Below are 20,759 nucleotides of genomic sequence, written 5' to 3' on the forward strand. Positions count from 1 at the left end.
AAAGTTGAACCATCTCATTTTACATATTTTAATGGCCCTCATTTCTGCTACTTATTTCACATTGCTGTGGTTAGAATCAGTCTCCTTCACATCACAAGTCCTCAAGAACACTCTTATCTCCATAAACTATACTGCTCTTTCTTCCCCAGTTTACAGGTAAGTGTCCCCTCTGTTTGTTCGGCCTTTTTATGTCATCTTGTGTTAATTTCTGATTCTGAGATGTTTTTGAATTTTCCATGAAATATTTGTTTTTTTTCATGGGTTGATCTTAAATTTCAAATCGGCTACAGCTCTTTGATGATATGATTTAATCTTAAATATCATCTGTTTCAACTCTTTCAAGGTAATTAAGTGTTTGTTATATTAGGTACAATATACGTACTTGCATAAAAGGTGTTTGTGAAATTGCCCAAAAGAAAGTATATCTATTTCTGGACTATGTTAGAAAGTCTTAACCCAGTTAATTTTGCTTATGGATTTGATTATTGCCACAAGTTTCAATATTAGGATTTGAACCCAAAATAGGGACTTTAGGGGATGACGGAGTAATGGTGATGGTCATAGGCTGATGTTATCACTTAAGGCCTGTAAGCATTACTTTAATGTTGTGCTGGCGTTTTTCTGCTTGATTTTTATTTCCAGTTGTTGCTTCTATTAAGTTTTTTCCTGTCTCCAAATTCCTTGTACTCCAGAATTAAATATACCTTTTGTTTTGGTGAGATGGATTATTGTATTTCTTGAAGGTTAAACACTTCAGACTAAAGCATTATCTTTTGGCTTTTACCTAGAAAGAAGACAGGATCTTCTTAATTGTGAAGATGAGAGGATGTTTAGATGGTATGAGTTCGTTATGCTAGGCATGTATTTACTGAAACATTTTGAATTATAATTTTTGTTTCCAATTTTAATCAAAGACCTTCTTGTACACATCATCGAGGGCAGTATTCATGTCAAAGGATTCTTGGTATAATATGTATACAAAATAATTATACAAAGTTGAATTAATACTCAATAAAGTTAGAGTGTTTGTTTTAATTTACTATGCTAGCGGGAGGTAATAATACTTGATGAAATAGTCGAGGTGTGTGCAAGTTGGTCCGAACACCACCAACAATTCCTCATATAAAAGAAGTTAGAAACTTTAAGTTTATAGAATTACAACCCAGAAGGTGATCTTCTCATATTTTCTGTAGGACAAATCTCAATTAGTTATTTCCATTTCTTTGTGTAGATGTGGATAAATCATATGTGTTCTCACTGCTGTATTACTGCCCAAAAATTTAGTTAATTTACCATTTCATGTATTTTAGTTTAGTATATGGATTAAATGGATCGTGTTAGTAAAGATTCTCAAGCTACCACTGCCAAGTTCATATAAATAGTCAAGACATGCATAGGTATCGAGGTTGTGGTTAATGGTTCTGCACAGTTGCAGATGCAAATTAACTACCGAAGGAAGGGGTGGTTCTCTCCACTCTTAACCAAAATCTTGAGTTCGAATTTGGTAATGAAGTTCCCTTCAGCTTGGAGCATTTTACTGATTTATGAGTTGATTTCCAATTACTAAATGCTAAAAAATCTGTATCTTATTCCCTAGGAAAGCGTCACTCTTATTTTCATCTTTAAACTCCATCCAGTTTTGCTTCTTTTCTCTTATTATTCTAATCCCACAATTGTAAACATTCTAATTGGGTGCTTCTTTGTGATGACTCTCAACTAAGAGTTTATCGCTACTCCATAAAGTATGTACACTGACACGAAAGGAAGTAGGCCTAAAGATAGAGTGCTCTATTGATAGTTTTTGGGTCATCAAGATAGACTGCTCCTTTTGCTCAAGTACAGAATTAACCTCTTGTTCCTGAATTCTTCTGCTATAGCTTCAGTGGCATATCTTTACAAATTTCTGGTTATATATGACTTGTGAGGGTGTGTAGTCACTCCTTTGTATAAAAGATAATTCAATGGATTGTGTCAATAAGATAATGAGAACATAAAAATGATCTTTGTGAAATGGCTGGAGGAGGCGGATGCAGAGGAAGAGGAATAAATTTCTCATGAAGTATCATCTCCGTTTAGCTGACTGTTTCTGAAAACTGTTTTCCTCTGGAGAGAGTAGTAATTATATTCTCCTTTCGGGGATTGAAAAGAATAAGAACGACTTTATGAATATTCTCACAATTTGACTGTTTGTTATGATGCTACTTAACGTTTTAAACATAGTTTCTGTGAGTTTGCTTCCCTTGGATCTTTGTGCTCGCGTGCATCAGTCATTTTTTTCTGACTAATTTTACTAGGTTCTGAAAATGATCACAACTTCTTTTAAGGCATCCTTAATTATTCTATCATTAATCAAGTTTTGCATAAGTAAGAAAAAATGTTAGTAAGAAGAGGATGAAATTGAGTTGATCTGCTTAGTTTTTTGATCATGTGTCTCAAGCTTATTTGGAAAAAAAATACTCCCTCTAATACCAAATAAAAGAGAAGCGTCTAAACCTCAGGAAATCAACAATCGCCGAGAGTCCCAAAGGATGTTGACGAGATGGAGCAGAGTGATTTCCCAGTTTGGTAGAGTAAACTCTGAGTTGGGAAGACAATTGCGTTCTTTACACTGTCGAGATTATTCCAAGGTTGCCGCCGTTGCCGAGCCGCCTGCTGATAAACTATACAATGTTAATGACCAGGTTTTGACTACGAATTACATTTCTTGGCTGTTGGTTTATTTGCCGCATCAATTTGATTCTTAAGAAGATCGAATCTCAAGTTTTGAGTACCTTACGAGTTATGACCATTCAAGCTTCATGCTACATTTGCTTGTTGTATACTTGACAAACCTACTGCATAAAATTAAATGTGAATGGAGATAGTACATGAATTAGTTCTGTAACTGTTCCCTTTAGGTTGATGTTGTGTAAAATGGTATGGCTATCCCACATGAATCTGTTGCTTGGAGTTTTAATCTTTTAGTTGTGATGCTTGCGTGATATATATAATTTACTAAATGGACTTCGATGTGCGAAATGAAAGAAGATACCTTCACTTAATTAAATTGTTGGCATTTGTGCTGAACAGAGATTTGTTGGATGTAATTTGTGCCAACTCTTATTTATTTTGGTAAGTAAATTTTTCAACTTTGGAAGTGCTTCTAATTGACTTCGGTCACTTGAATAGGTAAATTTGAACAAGATGTTCTGGTCTAAGCCTCATTCGCTGGCACTAGCACCTGATTCACCATTCAGAGTTGAAGATCCACAGTACGAGGGCTTTAAGCGCGCTTTATTTAAGCTAATGCTGTTTTATAGTAAGCAAAGCAAGTCCATTCGAGGGGCAAATGTTATTTATCGTCGTGTTGTTCACCAAGTTGACAAACCTGCTATTTACGATGGTTAGTATGCTCCTTGATCATGATTAGCTTTTGCCTGTTTCTATGTGTCCATGGATCACTATGCCTAAATTTATACTATCTTATAAAAAATGATAACAATGTTTCACATCTTGTGCTTTCTTTTTTATATTAAAAAAACAGTATAATTTTATAGTTGGCCTATATCTGAAGTGAAAGATGTAGTTTAGGGGAATAATACACAAGCTGTTTGCAGATGGTTCTTAGCCTCAGTTTATTGACAGTGTCTTTCCTTTTTTGATAAAGTATTGTCAGTGTCTTTCCTTTCTCTAAGGAATTCAAGTAGTTATTGTTCTTCAGGTACTCTGGTTGAGAGGTGAGTTATTGCATTGAATTTTCAAACTGTTGCGCGTTAAATACTTCCTTATTCACATTGCTGATCGACAACCTTTTCACAGTATCTGGTTAATCCTTGCTATCATTTAAGCACAGGCCACTTCTATCTCTTAAGACTTCACTCAGCCCGCTTACAGCATTCCTGCTCATGTTAATACTAGGGCCTGACTTGTTGATATTTATTTTGCATGTGATATTTCAAAAAAAGAAGCTGTTTGGGATCAAATATGTCTAATATGATATCTCTTTCCCCTGAAAATACTGTCATTTGATTAATTTATAACAACAACATGCCTAGTGTAATCCACATGTGGGTCTGGGGATGGAGGGATGTAAGCAGACTGTACCCTAACCTTTGGACAAGCAAACAAATTGAAAATCGGTTATTAAATCTGACAGTCTGTGGTATTTCATTTTCATACAACTGTACTTTTCTTCTCCATCTTTAGAAAATATAATTAGCTTTTGTTCCCAGATTAGCTTTGCTAATTAATTATTTTGAGTTGTCTGATTGTGTATATATGTTGAATGCAGTATTTAGCTTGGAGAAAACATTTAAGACCACATTTTCCTTACTAGTTATCCATATGTGGCTTTGCTTGCGACGTTTGAAACAGGAGGGTAAGGACGGTGTTGAACTGGGACAGTACTTGTATGAGATTTATAATCATGATGTGGAGCTGAGAGTTTCTAAAGCTGGGGTAAGTTACAAAACCCTGATACAGAAAATCAACTCTATAAGCTAATAGTTCTTCTGGGCATTCTCTTTGTTTTTCACTTAGCAGTTTCTACTTGAAACATGATTCATATTTGAACTACTAATCTTGCTGGATATAGCTTGAATCTGGTTTTACCTTTGCCATTCAATCAGCAAAGTCCGGATAGTCATAAAGTTGTCAACTCTAAGATTTGGTGTTTCTTTAGAAAATTTTGGGTTGGAAGTTGAAATATATCTAAGCATAAAGAATGACTGTATGCCCTCCATAAAAAAAAAGAAAATGATAGGAGAAATGAAAACGAGGGGAAGAATGACGAATTGGATTGTATTTATGGGCTGTTGTGCTTATCGGCTTATCCTAAAGAATTGTTGTAAGCTGTTGTATAACAAGCCTGTAGTTCTAAGCTGGGGACATCCATGATATAACGAGGCTGTTGTATAAAATATTTAGTGCTTAAGCTGGGGCATCTTTGATCTTTCCAGAAATAAGCTTCTTTCATATTATTAGTCTTACATTTGATTTTGGACGTTTTTAAATCTAACAGATCACTTTCCTTGATGAGGAGCTTTGATATCCTCAAAAAGCTTTTACTTTTCATCTTTACTTTTTCCCTTTTTTCTGATGGGTGTTTCATTAAAAAGACGGCATCAAGAAGATGCAATAGTATCTACACTTTTTCTGTTCTCATTTACACATTTGATATGACAATTTTGGAGTGTCTTCTTACCTTTTTGTCTTTCAAGTGTTAAATTTATCACTGATTACTTCTCCACCGCTTGTAGACTTGTCTTGTCTTGAGTTTGCTATTAAAAGCAAAACTTGATTCTATGTTTAAACAGAATTTCCATGGTCTGGCATGTTTCTTGCATTGTCCGACAAGCATTTTTTTTGAATTTCTTCAGTATAAGGCAGCCCCTTTTAATTCTTTTCTTCTTTGGATTAACTTAAATCACCACACAGTATCTGCTTCCATAAGATAATAGCTTTAAAAGTTGATACTTCCGGTAAATACTTACCACCATTTGTTATGCTCCTCCATATGTTAAATGTATCTGAATGATCCTCCATCACTGTCTCTCACTTGTGCTCCATATTGTTGATAACTTTACGATGGTTGATTCTCCAATCTAAGTCATCAAATTCACTGACCTAGGAGTTAAATGTTGAATACCCTCAAATCTCTATCCTGAGTCCCCCTTGCTTTCATAGAAGAAGTTACTATTTACCATGTTAAAGGTTTGTCTCCACCTCACTGTTGTCGCACAGAAAATTTCACGAGATTATTCCAATCTTTCAACCACAGTTCTCGGGCATTATGGACGTATAGTAAGTTGGGATACCAGACATAGTGCCCTTGATAAGGAGTTATATGTTGAATACCCTCAAATCTCTATCCTGAGCCCCCCTTGCTTTCATAGAAGAAGTTACTATTTCCCATGTTAAAGGTTTGTTTCCACCTCACTGTTGTCGCACAGAAAATTTCACGAGATTATTTCAATCTTTCAACCACAGTTCTCGGGCATTATGGACGTATAGTAAGTTGGGATACCAGACATAGTGCCCTTGATAATGTCTCTTTTTCCCTTCTCGAATAATTTTGTGACCTTCTCCTTTCAACTTTCTCAATCATTGGATTCTGTTCAACGTATTTATTATGATTTTATTCCTGTGTATTTCCAAGATGGAATTCTATAAGTGTGATCTTTGACTGATGTAAGAAGATGGGCCTCTTCGATATGGAAGGAAGCATTTGGAGTCAATATCTTTGAAATGGTAGGGCATATCTTCCTCTTCGAATTCTCAAATAAGTACATATTTAGAAGATATTGCAAGGAGAATGGGCCTGGAAGAACCTGAAGGTACAAGTAGGATGGTGGAAGGTGGAACCCACTCTTTGTTATTGACCTTCCCAATAAAGACTAAAAATGACCTGGATCAGAGCAATAGGATTACCCTGCATTTCTGGTTCAAGACACGTTTAATGAAATAGGTGATAAGTGAAGGACGAAGAATACCCAATGAGGTTGCCATAACTAAAAAGGGTTACACCTTCAGGGCCCTGATCTGGATTTAGAAAGACACAACCTCCAAGAAGGCTTCGGTGGAAATCATGGCGGAATAGAAAACCACGGCAGAGACAGTGAAGACCGGGGGATCCCTTAGGAGAGGCCTTTGCACAGGAATCTGATATCTATGCTCAGTGAAGAAGACAGGTAATACACAGAGGATAAAAGCCTCTTTTGACATTATCAATCAAAAAGCTATCTTGGCTACTGTTGATTGGAATGTGCATATGTGAAGATTTTTTTAAAAAATCAATCCATGTGAGGGGAACGTGAGGTCTCCAAGGCAGGAGATAGTGGGTCAATCTAAAATTGGGGCCCAAACCCAGACGCAATTCCTATAGAAGTTAATTAATCAACAAGTCCAACCCGATTCAGAGTTACAAATTGATGAAATCTGGGGGAAGATGTTAAGAGCATCTTTCCCAGAGATACCACTGCGATAGAAACAGACGGCCTTTGACTCACTGCTACAACTCCAGTCACAGAAACACTGGCAAAAAAATTCGAAAAAAAGACTGAAATAAGTCTAGAAGAAATAGAGGGGGAATTAATGGTGAGGGAGGTAAGGGGGACCGAAAATTGCAAAGAGCAACATATTGTGATTGGCAATTCAAGTTCAGATGGAGAGAGTTGGGAAGCGGAAGAATTGATACCATTAGCCACAGAATCAGCTGTAGCGGTCATCGAGAAGGGGAAAATGACATCAGTATGAATTTGACAAATGTTAATTAAATTTGGTAAAATGTCTGGAGATGATTTCAAAGGACATGAAGAGAAAACATTGGAGCTCCTCATGCAAATTGATGCATGCAGGCAGAATTAGGAGGATGAAGCCATCTACAGAAAATAGGAAAAATAAATTCAAAGGCACCAATAAATTAAAGAACGTAATTTCTTTGGATGCCAAGTTCAAAACAGTGAGGGCAGAAACAAGGGGAAAGGGTGTGTACAGTCTGAATCATGAAGCTCAACTTGGTGGTCTTGGAACGTTAGGGCACTAAAGGACGGGGGAAAAGGAGGGTGGTGATGAACTGTATAGAGACCAGGCTACTTGGAGACATCTAAGAGATAGTGAAACAAATATGAAGAGGGAGATGGTTTAAGTATGCTTGCTAAGAAGCAAGTGGTACTAAGAGTGGAATCATCATGTTATGGGATAGTAGAGTATGGAAGGGAGAGGTGCTGCATATAGGGGTTCATACATTAAATTTGCAGTTCTGAAGCCATGCTCCAAAATCTTCAACTATTACATTTCAAGGGTGTATGCACCAAATTTTAAAGTGGAAAGAAGAGAGGTATGAGATGAGTTGTGGTCTGTTAACGGTTTTGATGGAGGGTCCTTGGGCAGTCTGTGGGGACTTCAATGTGTGCTGGTTCCCCACAGAGAAGGGCAACTGACAAAGGAGGTCCTCTACCATGGTAGAATTTTCGCACTGTAAACGACTAGGAACTTACTGCCACTAGAAGGAGGAACACAAGTTTCATTCTCATCTGAGTGGAGTGAACAATTCACCAAAGTGAAGCAGATTGCTCTCCAGATATTGGCATTAGATCATGTGCCTATAGCCTTACACTATGGACCTTGAGATCAAACTAATCATATTTTAAATTCAAAAATTAGTGGCTAAACATAGAGGGATTTTCAGACAAAATCATGTCTTGGTGGAATTCTCTTGCATTTTTAGGGAAACCAGACTACATATTAGCCTATAAATTTAAAGCTTTAAAAAGTAAGCTTAAGGAGTTGGAGTATGGAAGAAAAAAGGAAACTTGTCTTTCCATGATTTCAATTTGCTAAATGAAATGGCAACTTTGGACTCTATAATTGATAGAAGAGCTCTAACAATGGAAGAGGCTGCTTTGAAGTCAGCAACCTTCTTGAAGTATGAAGAGCTACTCAAGAATGAAGAGACTTTGGTCATTAAAAGAAAGAGCGAAAAACTGCATGGAAGCAAAGATCCAAAATTTTCTGGCTAAAAGAAGGTGACAACAACACTAAGTTTTTCCACAAGTCAGCCAATGCCCATAAAAGAAGCAACTATATTGACCACCTAGAAGTACAAGGAGAAACAATGAAAAAACCAGGCAGAGTGTTGCTGGAGGCAGGTCAACTGGACCTTGGAATGCTATATGGAAAAGTGTGGCTCCTAATAAATTGAAATGCTTCACTTGGCTAGTAGCTAGGAAAGCATGCTTGACACATGAGGCACTGCAAAAAGGGGGTTCATCATAGCATCTAGATGCCTCCTCTGGAAGGAGGCACTAGAAACCAACAAACACCTTTCCATGCATTGCAAAGTAACGACACAAATTTGGGCTATGTTCACTGCCAATGCTGGAATCAATTGGATCATGCCTGAAGATACTGCAGACTTGCTTAGCTGTTGGATCAGAAGAGGAGGACGCAAAAGCCAAAAAATATTGTGGAGGACAGTCCCAGCCTGCATCTGGTGGACCATTTGGAAAGAGAGGAACCAGAGGAGCTTTGAAGGAAAAGAATCCTCTATTTTGAAGATTCAGTGGAAAGTAATTACTTCACTAGGTTTTCTGTGTAAAGAACAGAGTATAGAAGAGGAAATCCAATTAGTGGATTTTATAGGCTTTTTGTAAGTATCTCTCTTTTCTTTTTTTGTAAACTATTTGGAGGTGGCCAGCATAGCCTTAATGCTTAAGGAATACAATTTACCAATTTCACAAAAAAAAAAAACAAAAAAAAACAGGCAGAGCAAACGGGAGACATACAGTTCTGTAAGAAATTGTACACAGATACAGAAAGGTGGAGACCAACATGCAACATGATGAACTGTCCTACAATATCAGAAGCAAAAAAGTACCGTTACAAGCTATATTTGAGGAACAAGCGGTGCTTAGTTGACTAAAGAAGTTTGTTGCGGACAAACCCTGTGGCCCTGATGGATACATACATGGGCTTCTTCATCAAATATTGGGAAGTTCTAAATCATGACATCATGAATGCTCTTCACATTTTCCATGAGCATAAGATGTTTGAAAAGAGATTCAATGCACATATATTGATGTGATCCCCAAGAAGAAAGGGGTTAATGAGTTAAAAGATTATAGGCCAATTAACGTGATAGGTAGCTTGTATAAGCTTTTGTCTAAATTGTCGACTAAAAGGACTAAAGGGGTTATGTATAAGTTGGTTGATTCCCAACAAATGACTTCTATCCAAGGTAAACAGATTATGGATGCAACATTGATTGCAAATGAAGCAATAGAGTAAGTGGGTGTTTGACTATGAAAAAAAAATTCACTTTATTTGGAATTTTGAAGTTGGAGTTTTGTTTCGCCATACTTTTGGCAAAGAATGTTTAGAATTTGAATTTACTTTTTTAGATATTGTTTATACCTTCAGTGTATAAAATCTAGCAAAAATCACCTAACTCAACTACTTTATCCTAAAATATACAATCAAATTTGCTTTAAAAGAAGGAAAAATGCATAAGTAGCCCCTCAACCTATGTTTGAAATCTCAGAGACACACTTATATTATACTAAGGTCCTATTACCCCTGAACTTATTTTATAGATAATTTTCTACCCCTTTTCGGCCTACGTGACACTAGTTTGAAAAAAATGTCAACACACGCTGGGCCCACAAGATAGTGCCACGTAGGACGAAAAGGGGTAGAAAATTATTTATAATATAAGTTTAGGGGGTAATAGGACCTTAGTATAGTATAAGTGTGTCTCTAAAATTTCGAGCATAGGTTGAGGGAGTACTTGTGCATTATCCCTTGAAAGAATAATATCTAAAAATAAATTGTCACATAATGTTATAGATTAGATTCCATGTACTCTAGCACATATTATTACAAATATTTTGAAACTTTATTTGATTTTTGAAGTTGGAGTTGACAATGAATTGTGTTTGGTTATTGTTTTTGTAAATAATACTAGTTGGTTATTTGCATGTACTTTTCATAAAAAAACATGAAATATGATTTACATATGAAACATAAATTAATGGGTTTCTTTTCATAAAATAAAAGTTCGTGTAAAGTTTTTTTAAAAAAATATAGTGAAAGTGAAAGTAAATTTTTGGGTGTTCTCCAAATTCTAAATACAACTTCAAGTTAAATTTGGAATTTTCTTGCCCAAATGGTGATTTTCAAATAAAGGGAAAAAAATCAGAAGAAACTGAAGTTCTCACTGCCAAATGGGTCGTAACACAAAAGATGTGTGAAATCTTATGCAAACTGGATATAGAAAAGGCTTATGACCATGTGAATTGGGGGCTTCTGCTCAACACTTACCGAAAATAGGATTTGCGGAGAAGTGGATCAGATTTGACATCTCCACTGTAAAGTTCTCAGCGCTGATTAATGGAGCTCCTAAAGGTTTCTTTGCAGCCCAAAGGGGATAAGGCGAGGGACCTTTTGTTCCCATTTCTGTTCATCCTAGCCATGGAGGGGCTAAACAATATAATTAAAGACCACAAGATCAATGGTTTGATTTCAGGTTTTGAAGTGCCTACAAACAGTGGAGACAATCTGGATGTAGATGATACATTGATTTTCTGTGGTGCAGAAGAGGAACAGTTAAGATATGTAAGAGTAATCACTCTTTGAAGGTATCTCAGGATTGCACATTAATTGGGAAAAGAGCCACATTTACCCCATTAGAGTCCCAAACATAGGTCTTTTGGCTTCAATTCTGGGAGAAGTGAGAATCCTACCCTCTTTATATTTAGGGATGCCATTGGGGACCAAATCAAGGTCAAAAGAAATTTGGGACAATGTTCTGGAAAAATATGAAAGGAAGCTATCAAGATGGAAAGTCCAGTACTTGTCTATGGGGGCAGACTCACTTTGATCAATGTTGTACTAGATGCCCTCCAACTCTTTTCCTCATCCCAGCAGGGGTTGTACAGAGGTTAGACAAGATCAGGAGATCCTTTTCCTGGCAAGGAAATGAAACCAGTGAAGGCTATTATCACCTATTGAAGTGGAAATGGCCCATAACAAGCTAGAAACAGGGAGGTCTTGGCATTAAAAACCTGAATAACCAATGTAAAGCTTTGGAAATTAAGTGGTTATTGAGATATGTATATAAGTCATAGTCTCTATGGAGGAAATGTGGTCATAATAAGATATAGCAAGAAAATAAAGAACTCCTAATCCTAGCATGGCGCAACTTCTAGAATATCTTCTGCATCTACGGGATAGTTCTTTGTACAACAAAAAACAAAAGCAGAAAAAATATGTTTTTATCTTCTGTACTATTCTACTCCTGTCTTCAAAATATTTATCATTCCTCTCCTACCAAATGATCCACCATATACAGGCTGGAAATAGTTCTCCAATAGCTCCTGTTTTTAGCTTCCTTCCCAGCTCCTTCCCAATTGGGTAGTGTCAACAATCTTGCTAGGCATTGTACATTGCATGCCGCTGAGATTAATGAAATTCTTCCATAGCTGGTCAGTGATTCTGCAAATGATGTTCTTCTTCCTTAGGATTTCATGTCTCCGAACAGCCTGTTTTGCTAATAACCATGAGAAACATGCCACCTTCAAAGGTAATTTGGCTTTCTAGATTTGTTTCCATGGCCATAGGGAATTCTTGGGGAGGATGTAGGCAGTCTATTGCATCATTGCCTGGTAGCACCATACATTATGGTGTATGGTGTGAAAGCTTGAAATTCAGAAGAACAGCAGAGAAATAGAGCATGGGAAGTTGTTCTTTTGTTACTAATATGAACAATATAGAAAAAGTGAAGCATAAGAACAATTGGAAGAATATTTCACTGGTCAAGATTTTTGGAATGTGTTTTTTTTTTTTTGTATGAGGACTAAATTCTCTTTGTACAGAATCGTGCTTTTGTGTAAGAGTACCCTTGCCCACGCACACGCCAACCAAATAGAGAGCCCAATCTTGAGTTGAATAAATACTGTAACTTTGATCTTGTTCAACAAAATCATTATGTAGAAAATGTTTCCAATCTTTGTTTTGGTTTTGTACAATTTATACTCACTTACATGGGGAAGAGGAAGGGGAAGGGAAGGGGAAGGGGAAGGGGAAGTTTTGTAGTATATGACTGGACATGTAGCTCCACATGAAGACCATAACTTGTTTTCCAATTGTGATTTATATTGCCATTACAGTTCAATATGGTAAAATAACAATATTAAGAAACTTGTGTTATCAAAATTGCAGGTTAACTTATTGTTGATTAAATGGATGAAGGATTTAGAAAAGATATTTTATGTCCAATTGTGATTTATATTGCCATTACAGTTCAATATGGTAAAATAACAATATTAAGAAACTTGTGTTATCAAAATTGCAGGTTAACTTATTGTTGATTAAATGGATGAAGGATTTAGAAAAGATATTTTATGGTAATATTGTCGCCTATGATGCTGCGATGCTTCCTGAAGCTAAGCAGGATGAGTTGCAGAATGTAATTTGGAGGTAAGGCATTGAAATATTGATTCAGGCTCCACAACTTATCTGAACTTTGCAGGTCTCTTTTTTTGTTTGTTTGTTAAGAAGTACTTCAACAAATGAAGTTTATAATCCGAACATTCTTACAACAACATACCCAGTGTAGTCCCACAATATGAGCACTTTTGCATGGTAATTATATAGATCGTTGCATTTCAATTTTCAAACTTAGGACTCTGCTCAATTATGATAAGCCAAAGATGTGTAAGTTTGAAAATACTTATTTAGAGTATATGAGCTGAAGTTTTCCGACATTAATCACATATAACAAAGAAAAATAGTCCCAGTCCTTAATTTGGCTATAATATTGTAACAGTCACTGGGTAGTTCGAAACATTTGTAAGCACAGTCCTAAACTAAGTGAATGAAGGTCGTAAAAGTTGGTATCTGCATATCAAGCAAGAAATAAGTGTGCTTGAAAATTATGCCCTAGATTGTGTCTTCAAGAGATACTAATGAGAAAATTTGTAATGTATCTCTTTTTTCCTTCTTTTTCGTGTCCTGTTAAAGAGTTTATATTGATTCTTTTATCGAAAAAAATAAACAACTCTATAAAATTCTTTTAAGCTTACAGCAACTGATGATGGAAAAGTAAATTTTATGCATCATTCCTGTGCTACATCAAGTCATTTTCAGCTACAAGCAAGCTAAGACCATTAAAGAGTTAATAATCAAACTAATCGTCTAAATCAATTCCTTCACCCTTGTGTTGAAGCATAGCTGAAAATGTTATCATTCTACAATCTGCTCCTCTCCTACGAGTAATTTTACAGAAGTTTAAGCCATCACAGTTTTTCCTGGGAGTTCACTGACAATGCTATTGCTAGCTAACTTTCTTTTTAATCTTTATATTTCCCATCTACTCAATTCCACCTAAAAGTTGGAGATTTCTCGACACTGGCATTGTCCAAGGACACTGCGGGATTGTAGATGGAACTTGGAACAAGCTGTTGGTTGTTATTGCAGTTGCATTTTTTGAAGCATGATGTTACTGTGGTGCTATGATAAACTTCGATTTGATGTGGCATAGGAGAAGGGTATACGTAAAGATAGTGTTATATTTTGCAATCTGAAATGAGTGAAGCTCTATTCAAAATGCCCTATTGAGCTTAAATAGATCGCCATTTGTTTACCAGTGACAATTGTACGTGCATTTTATTTTATAGGCCTTCTGATGTTTTATGTTGTAGGAATGTCTTCTCTGATGATGGTACCTCTACGCCAAGTGATGCTGCTTTGCTTCCTGTCCAGGCAAGTATATTTTTGTACTATACTTGAGAAGCTCCTCTTGATGCAATCGTCAGAAGTAAATACTTGTACTGGAAGCTGCTTGTTGTAGGTAAAATGGCCCAATATTGCATGGAAAATGGGTTGTTGGAAATCCTTGTGTTCTTTATGAAAGAAAATTTATTATCTTTTCCACTTCAGTTGCTGTTAACTTTCTCCTGGAATTAACTGCAAGAAATTAGTATTTATGAACCTAGCTAATATCATTTTTTGATGCTATATGTTTTTCAAGTAATTGTCCTTGCGTTTAATTTTCTTTTTATTGGGCTGTGTTCCTAAGATATAGTGTGAACTGGGCTCTGCATACTATTCTTGGTTTTCTTTGCTTATGTTGCATTTAATTTCCTTTTGGCTGAGCTCTGTAACTAAGATGTAGCACGTTTGAGCTTTTGGCATGCCATGCTTATTGTTTTCTATGTATCGTGTGATTTCAGGCTATGTCAAGGTATGTTCGCAGGGAATCCAACTGTCTGTCATTTACAGGTACTATTTCTGCCTCAAACAAATATGCATAATTTCAATTTATGTGAGAAGGATGTTAGAACTTGTTAATGAGGGCTTTCATGCTCTTAATATTCCCTTTCAAAGAGATGCGGAGAAGTCTTAAACAATGTGAGGCACCATAAGTTACTGTTTTCCTCATTCTCGATATTTGTGATGTAACGTTTCACATCTGCAAACCACCCACCATTTAAAAGGAAAAATAGGAGGAAATAGGATAAGAAAATCTTTTACAGGATACCCTGTTGCTTCCAGATCCCCAGTTTGGGGTTGAAAGATGCTTATCCTGGTTTCGGGATGACTCAACTGTTGAAAATATAATTAACTAATAAAAAGTGTGCTCTCTCTAACAGCTTATGACTCAACTGTTGAAAATATAATTAACTAATAAAAAGTGTGCTCTCTCTAACAGCTTAAGCTTTTAGATGAGATATCACACAGTGGCGGATCTAGGATTTAAAGGTTGTGGGTGCTCTGTAAAAAATATGTGTTAACAATGAGATTTGAACCTTGGTACAACAACACTAAAAGAGTTTTAAGTACCCATCCTAGAACCATTGGGTCAACTATATGATTTATTCATTGGGTGCTCTATGTTAATTTTATACAAATATCTATCGATTTCTATATATATATATATATATATATATATATATATTGTAACGAAGTTAATGGATGCTCGAGCACCCGGCGGACTCCATGTGGGTCCGCCCCTGTGATCACAGACTTCAACATGGAGTCAGAGAGGTCCTGAGATCGACTCTCACCGCCACCATATCAAAAAGAATCTTCACGTGCTTGGCTCATGAAAAAAAACCAGGTCCGCATGTTAGGGGGCGTCTTGAGATTATAATTAATTAATAAAAACTATGCTTTTTCTAACAACTTAATTTTTTAGATGAGATGGTCACACATTTCGGCATCAATACTAATATACAATGGCGGAGCCAAGATTTTCAATTAGGAGGTTCAAAATCTGTAGAAATAGAAACACAAAGTAGTCGAAGAGGGTTCGACATTTACTATATATGTCTTAAAACTATTTTAACCATATATAAATAATATAATTTTTCATCGAAGGGGATTCAATGAACCCCTTATGCTAAGGGTGCTCCGCCCCTGACTATATATACTCTCTCGATTACAATAAAATGTTTCGTTACTCTTCAATACCTTACCAGTCCCAATGAAATGTTTTTTCTAAATGTTTCCATGAGTATTTTCTATGAACCTCAATAGAGTTAGTTGCGCATACTTCACTTTTGATGCTGCACTCGTGTCGGATTCTCCAATACCTTTGGAGAATCCGACATGCACCTGTTGACATTCTTGATGAATCCGAGCAACATAGCTAATTAGAGACAGTCATTAGGATGCTTGATTGTGATTTTAGTTGTTAATTCTGTGTACATGGAAGTCGTTGAAGTGAATCTTTGCTTATGTCCAATTATTTGTGATGATGTTTTCCTTGAAGCTGCCTACCTTAGAGTTGGTTGAATTCAATCCAACCATTCAATTTGTATGCTTCATTTAAACAAAATGGGGCAAGGTCTTGTTTGGAAACTGTATTTGTCTGCACTATATTTCTGTGTTTTCGTACCCATATTCGTGATGCATGGTTGATCCTAGCCTTTTATCATCTGAAGCAGCCCAACTTTCATATGAACCATGTAATGGGAACAAAAATACCAAGAAGACAGCAGGAATATTTGCTACTTCCTTTTTCCTAATTGAATCCTTATTGTTAACCTGTAATGAGATAATATTACGAATTTCAAGGACCATCTTAGCATTGATGTTGCTTTTGGTTTGACAGATAAGGAAGCTATGTTTTCGGGGAACTTCATGTTCACCTCATTGGGCAGCACAACAGCTGGTACAGTGTAACGACTAACAATGAGAAATGAAAACCAAACATGCTCATTGAAGGCACCAAACTGCATGGAGAGATCCAGGCCTCTGTCAATGATATTATAGAAGAAATTGCTGATTGTTTAATTAAGCAAGAGATGTGACGTCCATTATTATCCATATTTGGTTAACTTGGTATAAATCTGAAGCTGCTGGGTTTTTTTTTCTCCAGCATGAAACTTGGATAAAAATATCTTACTGTCATTTGTTAATTGCTTTGATTTTAAATCATACAAAATTAATATACGAGAAGTTCAAAATTTGAAATTATGGAAATGTGGTACTTTCTGTTTTTTACTTTGTGGGAAATGTAGGAGGGGTGAGTTTACAGCTTAAATTGATCTTGTTTGCTGTGAAAAGATCGTGGTTAACTAACACAGAATAAATAGAGAAAAAACGCACACTTTGTCACGACCCGAATTCGGGCCGCGACTGGCACCCACACTTACCCTCCTATGTGAGCGAATCAACCAATCTAACCTTAACATTTCAATGTAATAACAACAAAAGTAATGCGGAAAACTTAAACTCATTAATAAAAATCAATAATCAACTTCTATAACTCAAAAACTTATCATTATCCCCAGAATCTGGAAGTCATCACCACAAGAACATCTACAATTAAATGACTAAACTAAGAGTATTCTAAAAGCTAAAAATACATAAGAAGCTAGTCCGTGCCGGAGGTTCAAGGCATCAAGACGTGACGGAGGAGATCCAGTCCAAGCTAGAAGTGTTAGCTCACCCTGAAGATCCGGTGTGACGAAGACTGGCTTGAATTACTGTTGAGTCGAAGATGACGGCACGTTTGCTGCATTCCACAATTAAACAAGAAGAAAACAATAAAAGTAGGGGTCAGTACAAACACGGGTACTGAGTAGATATCATCGGCCAACTCAAAATAGGGAACAGTATATATCAAGTATTATCATAAATCAACTATAAAACTCAACATGTAACAACAAGAAGTACTATAATCATCAATAAGTACCATCAAATTCACACATGAGGACTCAAGCCCCAATACCATACTCATTTGGGAATCATGTTCGTTAGATTGAGTATATTAACATCTTTCAAGATTCATTATCTTTCCTCCTCTTGTGTCGGTTCGTGACACTCCGATCCCCTAATTCTATGTGTCGGAACGTGATACTCCGATCCCCTACATGTGTCGGAACGTGACACTCCGATCCCCTACATGTGTCGGAACGTGACACCCCGATCCACTAAATCTATGTGTCGGAACGTGACACTCCGATCCCCTACATGTGTCGGAACGTGACACTCCGATCCCCTACATGTGTCGGAACGTGACACTCCGATCCCCTACATGTGTCGGAACGTGACACTCCGATCCACTAAATCTATGTGTCGGAACGTGACACTCCGATCCACTAAATCTATGTGTCGGAACGTGACACTCCGATCCACTAATATCATTCTGTAAATCATCAAGCCTTCTCTATACCAAGGCATCCTCAATCCCATTACTTTAATTCATCAAGCCTTCTTCTATACCAAGGCATCATCATTAATAATGTATATTAAAGTTTCTTTTCAAGATTTGGGATTCAATATTTTTGATCATGCTTATCTTATCACAATCACATAATCATATTCATGCAAACATACAATTAAGCATATAGTAGGGTTTACAATGCTACCAATACATATCATTCTCTATTAAGAGTTTACTATGAAAGCATGAAAACCATAACCTACCTCCACCGAAGATTAGAAATCAAGCAAGCAAGTTCCCAAAGCTTTGTTCTTCTTCTCGTTTCTCCTCTTTCCCGTTCGTTTCTCCCTCTCTTTCTGTTCTTTTCTTCTTCTTTATTCAAACCCTCTTTCTTTTACCCTAATTAGTATATAATTAAGAATAAAAGATGGCAATAATACCCCACTAATTAACTTAGGGTTACCTCTTTTAACCCCTCAAGAATTTGAGTTATTAATATAAACCCACGAACTTTATAATTAAGGCAAGAATAGTCAAAAACGTCCCTTAAAACTTAACCAGAAATCCGACTCTGCCTGGGATTTGCGCAACCTGTGACGGGCCGTCGTACTTGCGACGGTCCGTCCTGCAGGTCGTCGCAGAGTTCAGAGACCCAAATTTCCACCAAGGGTCTGTGACGGTCCGTCACACCTGTGACGGTCCGTCCTGCCATTCCGTCACAAAGTTCAGAGAGTCGATTTTTAGTACCCAATTTCAGATTTTCTAAGTGTTTTGAAACGAGACCCTGCGACGGTCCGTCGTGCCCATGACGGTCCGTCGTGGGGTCCGTCGCTTCTGCTAGTTTTTCCAGAAATAAAGCCTGCTTCTCAAAACGACTAAACGGGTCGTTACATTAGATACCAATTTACCCATCGTTCGTCCCCGAACGATCAAAAGAAGGAAAACAAGGGCGAAAAGGAGTACCTGAATCTTTAAACAGATGTGGGTATCTTTCTCGCATATCCGCCTCCTTCTCCCAAGTGGCTTCTTCAACCGGTCGATTCTTCCATTGCACCTTGATGGATGCAATCTCTCTTGACCTCAACTTGCGAACTTCTCTATCTAAAATAGCAACAGGCTCCTCCTCATAAGACAAGTTCTCATCAAGCAAAACTGAATCCCAACGGATGATGTAGTTTTCATCCCCATGGTATCTTTTCAACATCGACACATGGAATACCGGGTGTACTCCGGACAGCCCTGGAGGCAAGGCTAACTCATAAGCCACCTCCCCTACTCGCTTAAGTACTTCGAATGGTCCAATGTACCTTGGACTTAGTTTACCCCTTTTTCCAAACCGCATCACCCCTTTCATGGGTGAAACTTTCAACAAGACTTGTTCACCCTCCATGAACTCTAAGTCTCTAACCTTTCGATCTGCATATTCTTTTTGTCTACTTTGCGCCGCTAGAAGCTTTTCTTGAATAGACTTCACTTTTTCCATCGAATCCCTCAAGAGATCAGTACCCCAAGGTCTGACCTCGAACGCATCAAACCAACCAATGGGAGACCTACATCTCCTACCATACAATGCTTCAAATGGGGCCATATCAATGCTTGAGTGATAGCTATTATTGTATGAAAACTCCGCTAAGGGTAAGAAGCTATCCCAATGACCACCAAACTCTATCACACATGCACGAAGCATATCCTCCAACACTTGAATCGTCCTTTCAGACTGACCATCGGTCTGAGGATGGAACGCAGTACTAAGGTTCAATCTAGTACCCAATTCCGCATGCAATGTTTTCCAAAACTTAGAAGTAAACTGCGTACCTCTATCTGATATGATGGATAGTGGAACCCCATGCAATCGCACCACTTCCGAGATGTAAAGTTTGGCTAACTTTTCTGCATTGTAAGTCACCTTGACCGGAATGAAATGAGCAGATTTAGTTAACCTATCAACAATCACCCAAATGGAGTCATACTTACCCATTGTCTTCGGAAGACCAACCACAAAATCCATTGCAATTCTTTCCCACTTCCATTCCGGAATGGGCATTCTCTGAAGTGTTCCTCCGGGCCTTTGGTGTTCATACTTTACTTGTTGACAGTTTGGACATTTGGCAATAAAATCCACAATGTCACGCTTCATTCTACTCCACCAAAAGTGTTGCTTTAGGTCACGATACATCTTGGTTGCGCCCGGATGTATAGAATACCTTGAACTATGAGCCTCTGTCAGAATAGTATTGATCAAATCATCGACGCGGGGTACACATACCCTTCCCTTGATTCTCAAAACACCTTCCTCATCGATTTGTTCTTCCTTAGCCTCTCCTCGCAATACCTTATCTTGGATTCTGCGCAGTTTCTCATCATCGAACTGTCTTCCCTTAATTTTGTCAAGAAAGGAAGATTTTGCCTCCACCGAAGCCAACAATCCTCCCTTCTCATTTACTTCTAATCTTATCAAGTCATTAGCTAGAGTTTGAACCTCTCTAGCCAATGGGCGTCTAGAAGCTTGCAAGTGAGCTAGACTTCCCATGCTTCCCGCCTTCCTACTTAAAGCATCCGCTACAACATTCGCCTTCACCGGATGATACAAGATAGTGATATCGTAGTCCTT

At 37.3% G+C, this 20,759-nt stretch overlaps 1 protein-coding gene across 3 annotated transcripts; it reads left to right on the forward strand.

Annotated features, from left to right (window-relative positions):
* The first annotated feature begins 29 nt into the window (after window positions 1-29).
* LOC101250414 (uncharacterized) lies at window positions 30-16,956 on the forward strand. Of its 3 annotated transcripts, none has more exons than XM_004240716.5 (8): window positions 30-156; window positions 2,499-2,681; window positions 3,169-3,382; window positions 4,271-4,437; window positions 12,830-12,954; window positions 14,178-14,238; window positions 14,709-14,757; window positions 16,592-16,956. In XM_004240716.5, exons 2-8 carry the CDS (start codon window positions 2,529-2,531, stop codon window positions 16,660-16,662), a joined length of 840 nt encoding a protein of 279 aa, XP_004240764.1. In that variant the 5' UTR covers window positions 30-156; window positions 2,499-2,528; the 3' UTR covers window positions 16,663-16,956. The 3 variants fall into 3 exon arrangements, with proteins under 3 accessions (XP_004240764.1, XP_019070016.1, XP_019070015.1); XM_019214470.3 differs by having other exon boundaries at window positions 148-343; XM_019214471.3 differs by lacking the exon at window positions 2,499-2,681 and having other exon boundaries at window positions 44-156.
* The last annotated feature ends 3,803 nt before the right edge of the window (window positions 16,957-20,759 follow it).

This window comes from Solanum lycopersicum, chromosome 6, assembly GCF_036512215.1.
Source record: "Solanum lycopersicum chromosome 6, SLM_r2.1".
In the NCBI taxonomy this organism is placed as follows: domain Eukaryota; kingdom Viridiplantae; phylum Streptophyta; class Magnoliopsida; order Solanales; family Solanaceae; genus Solanum; species Solanum lycopersicum.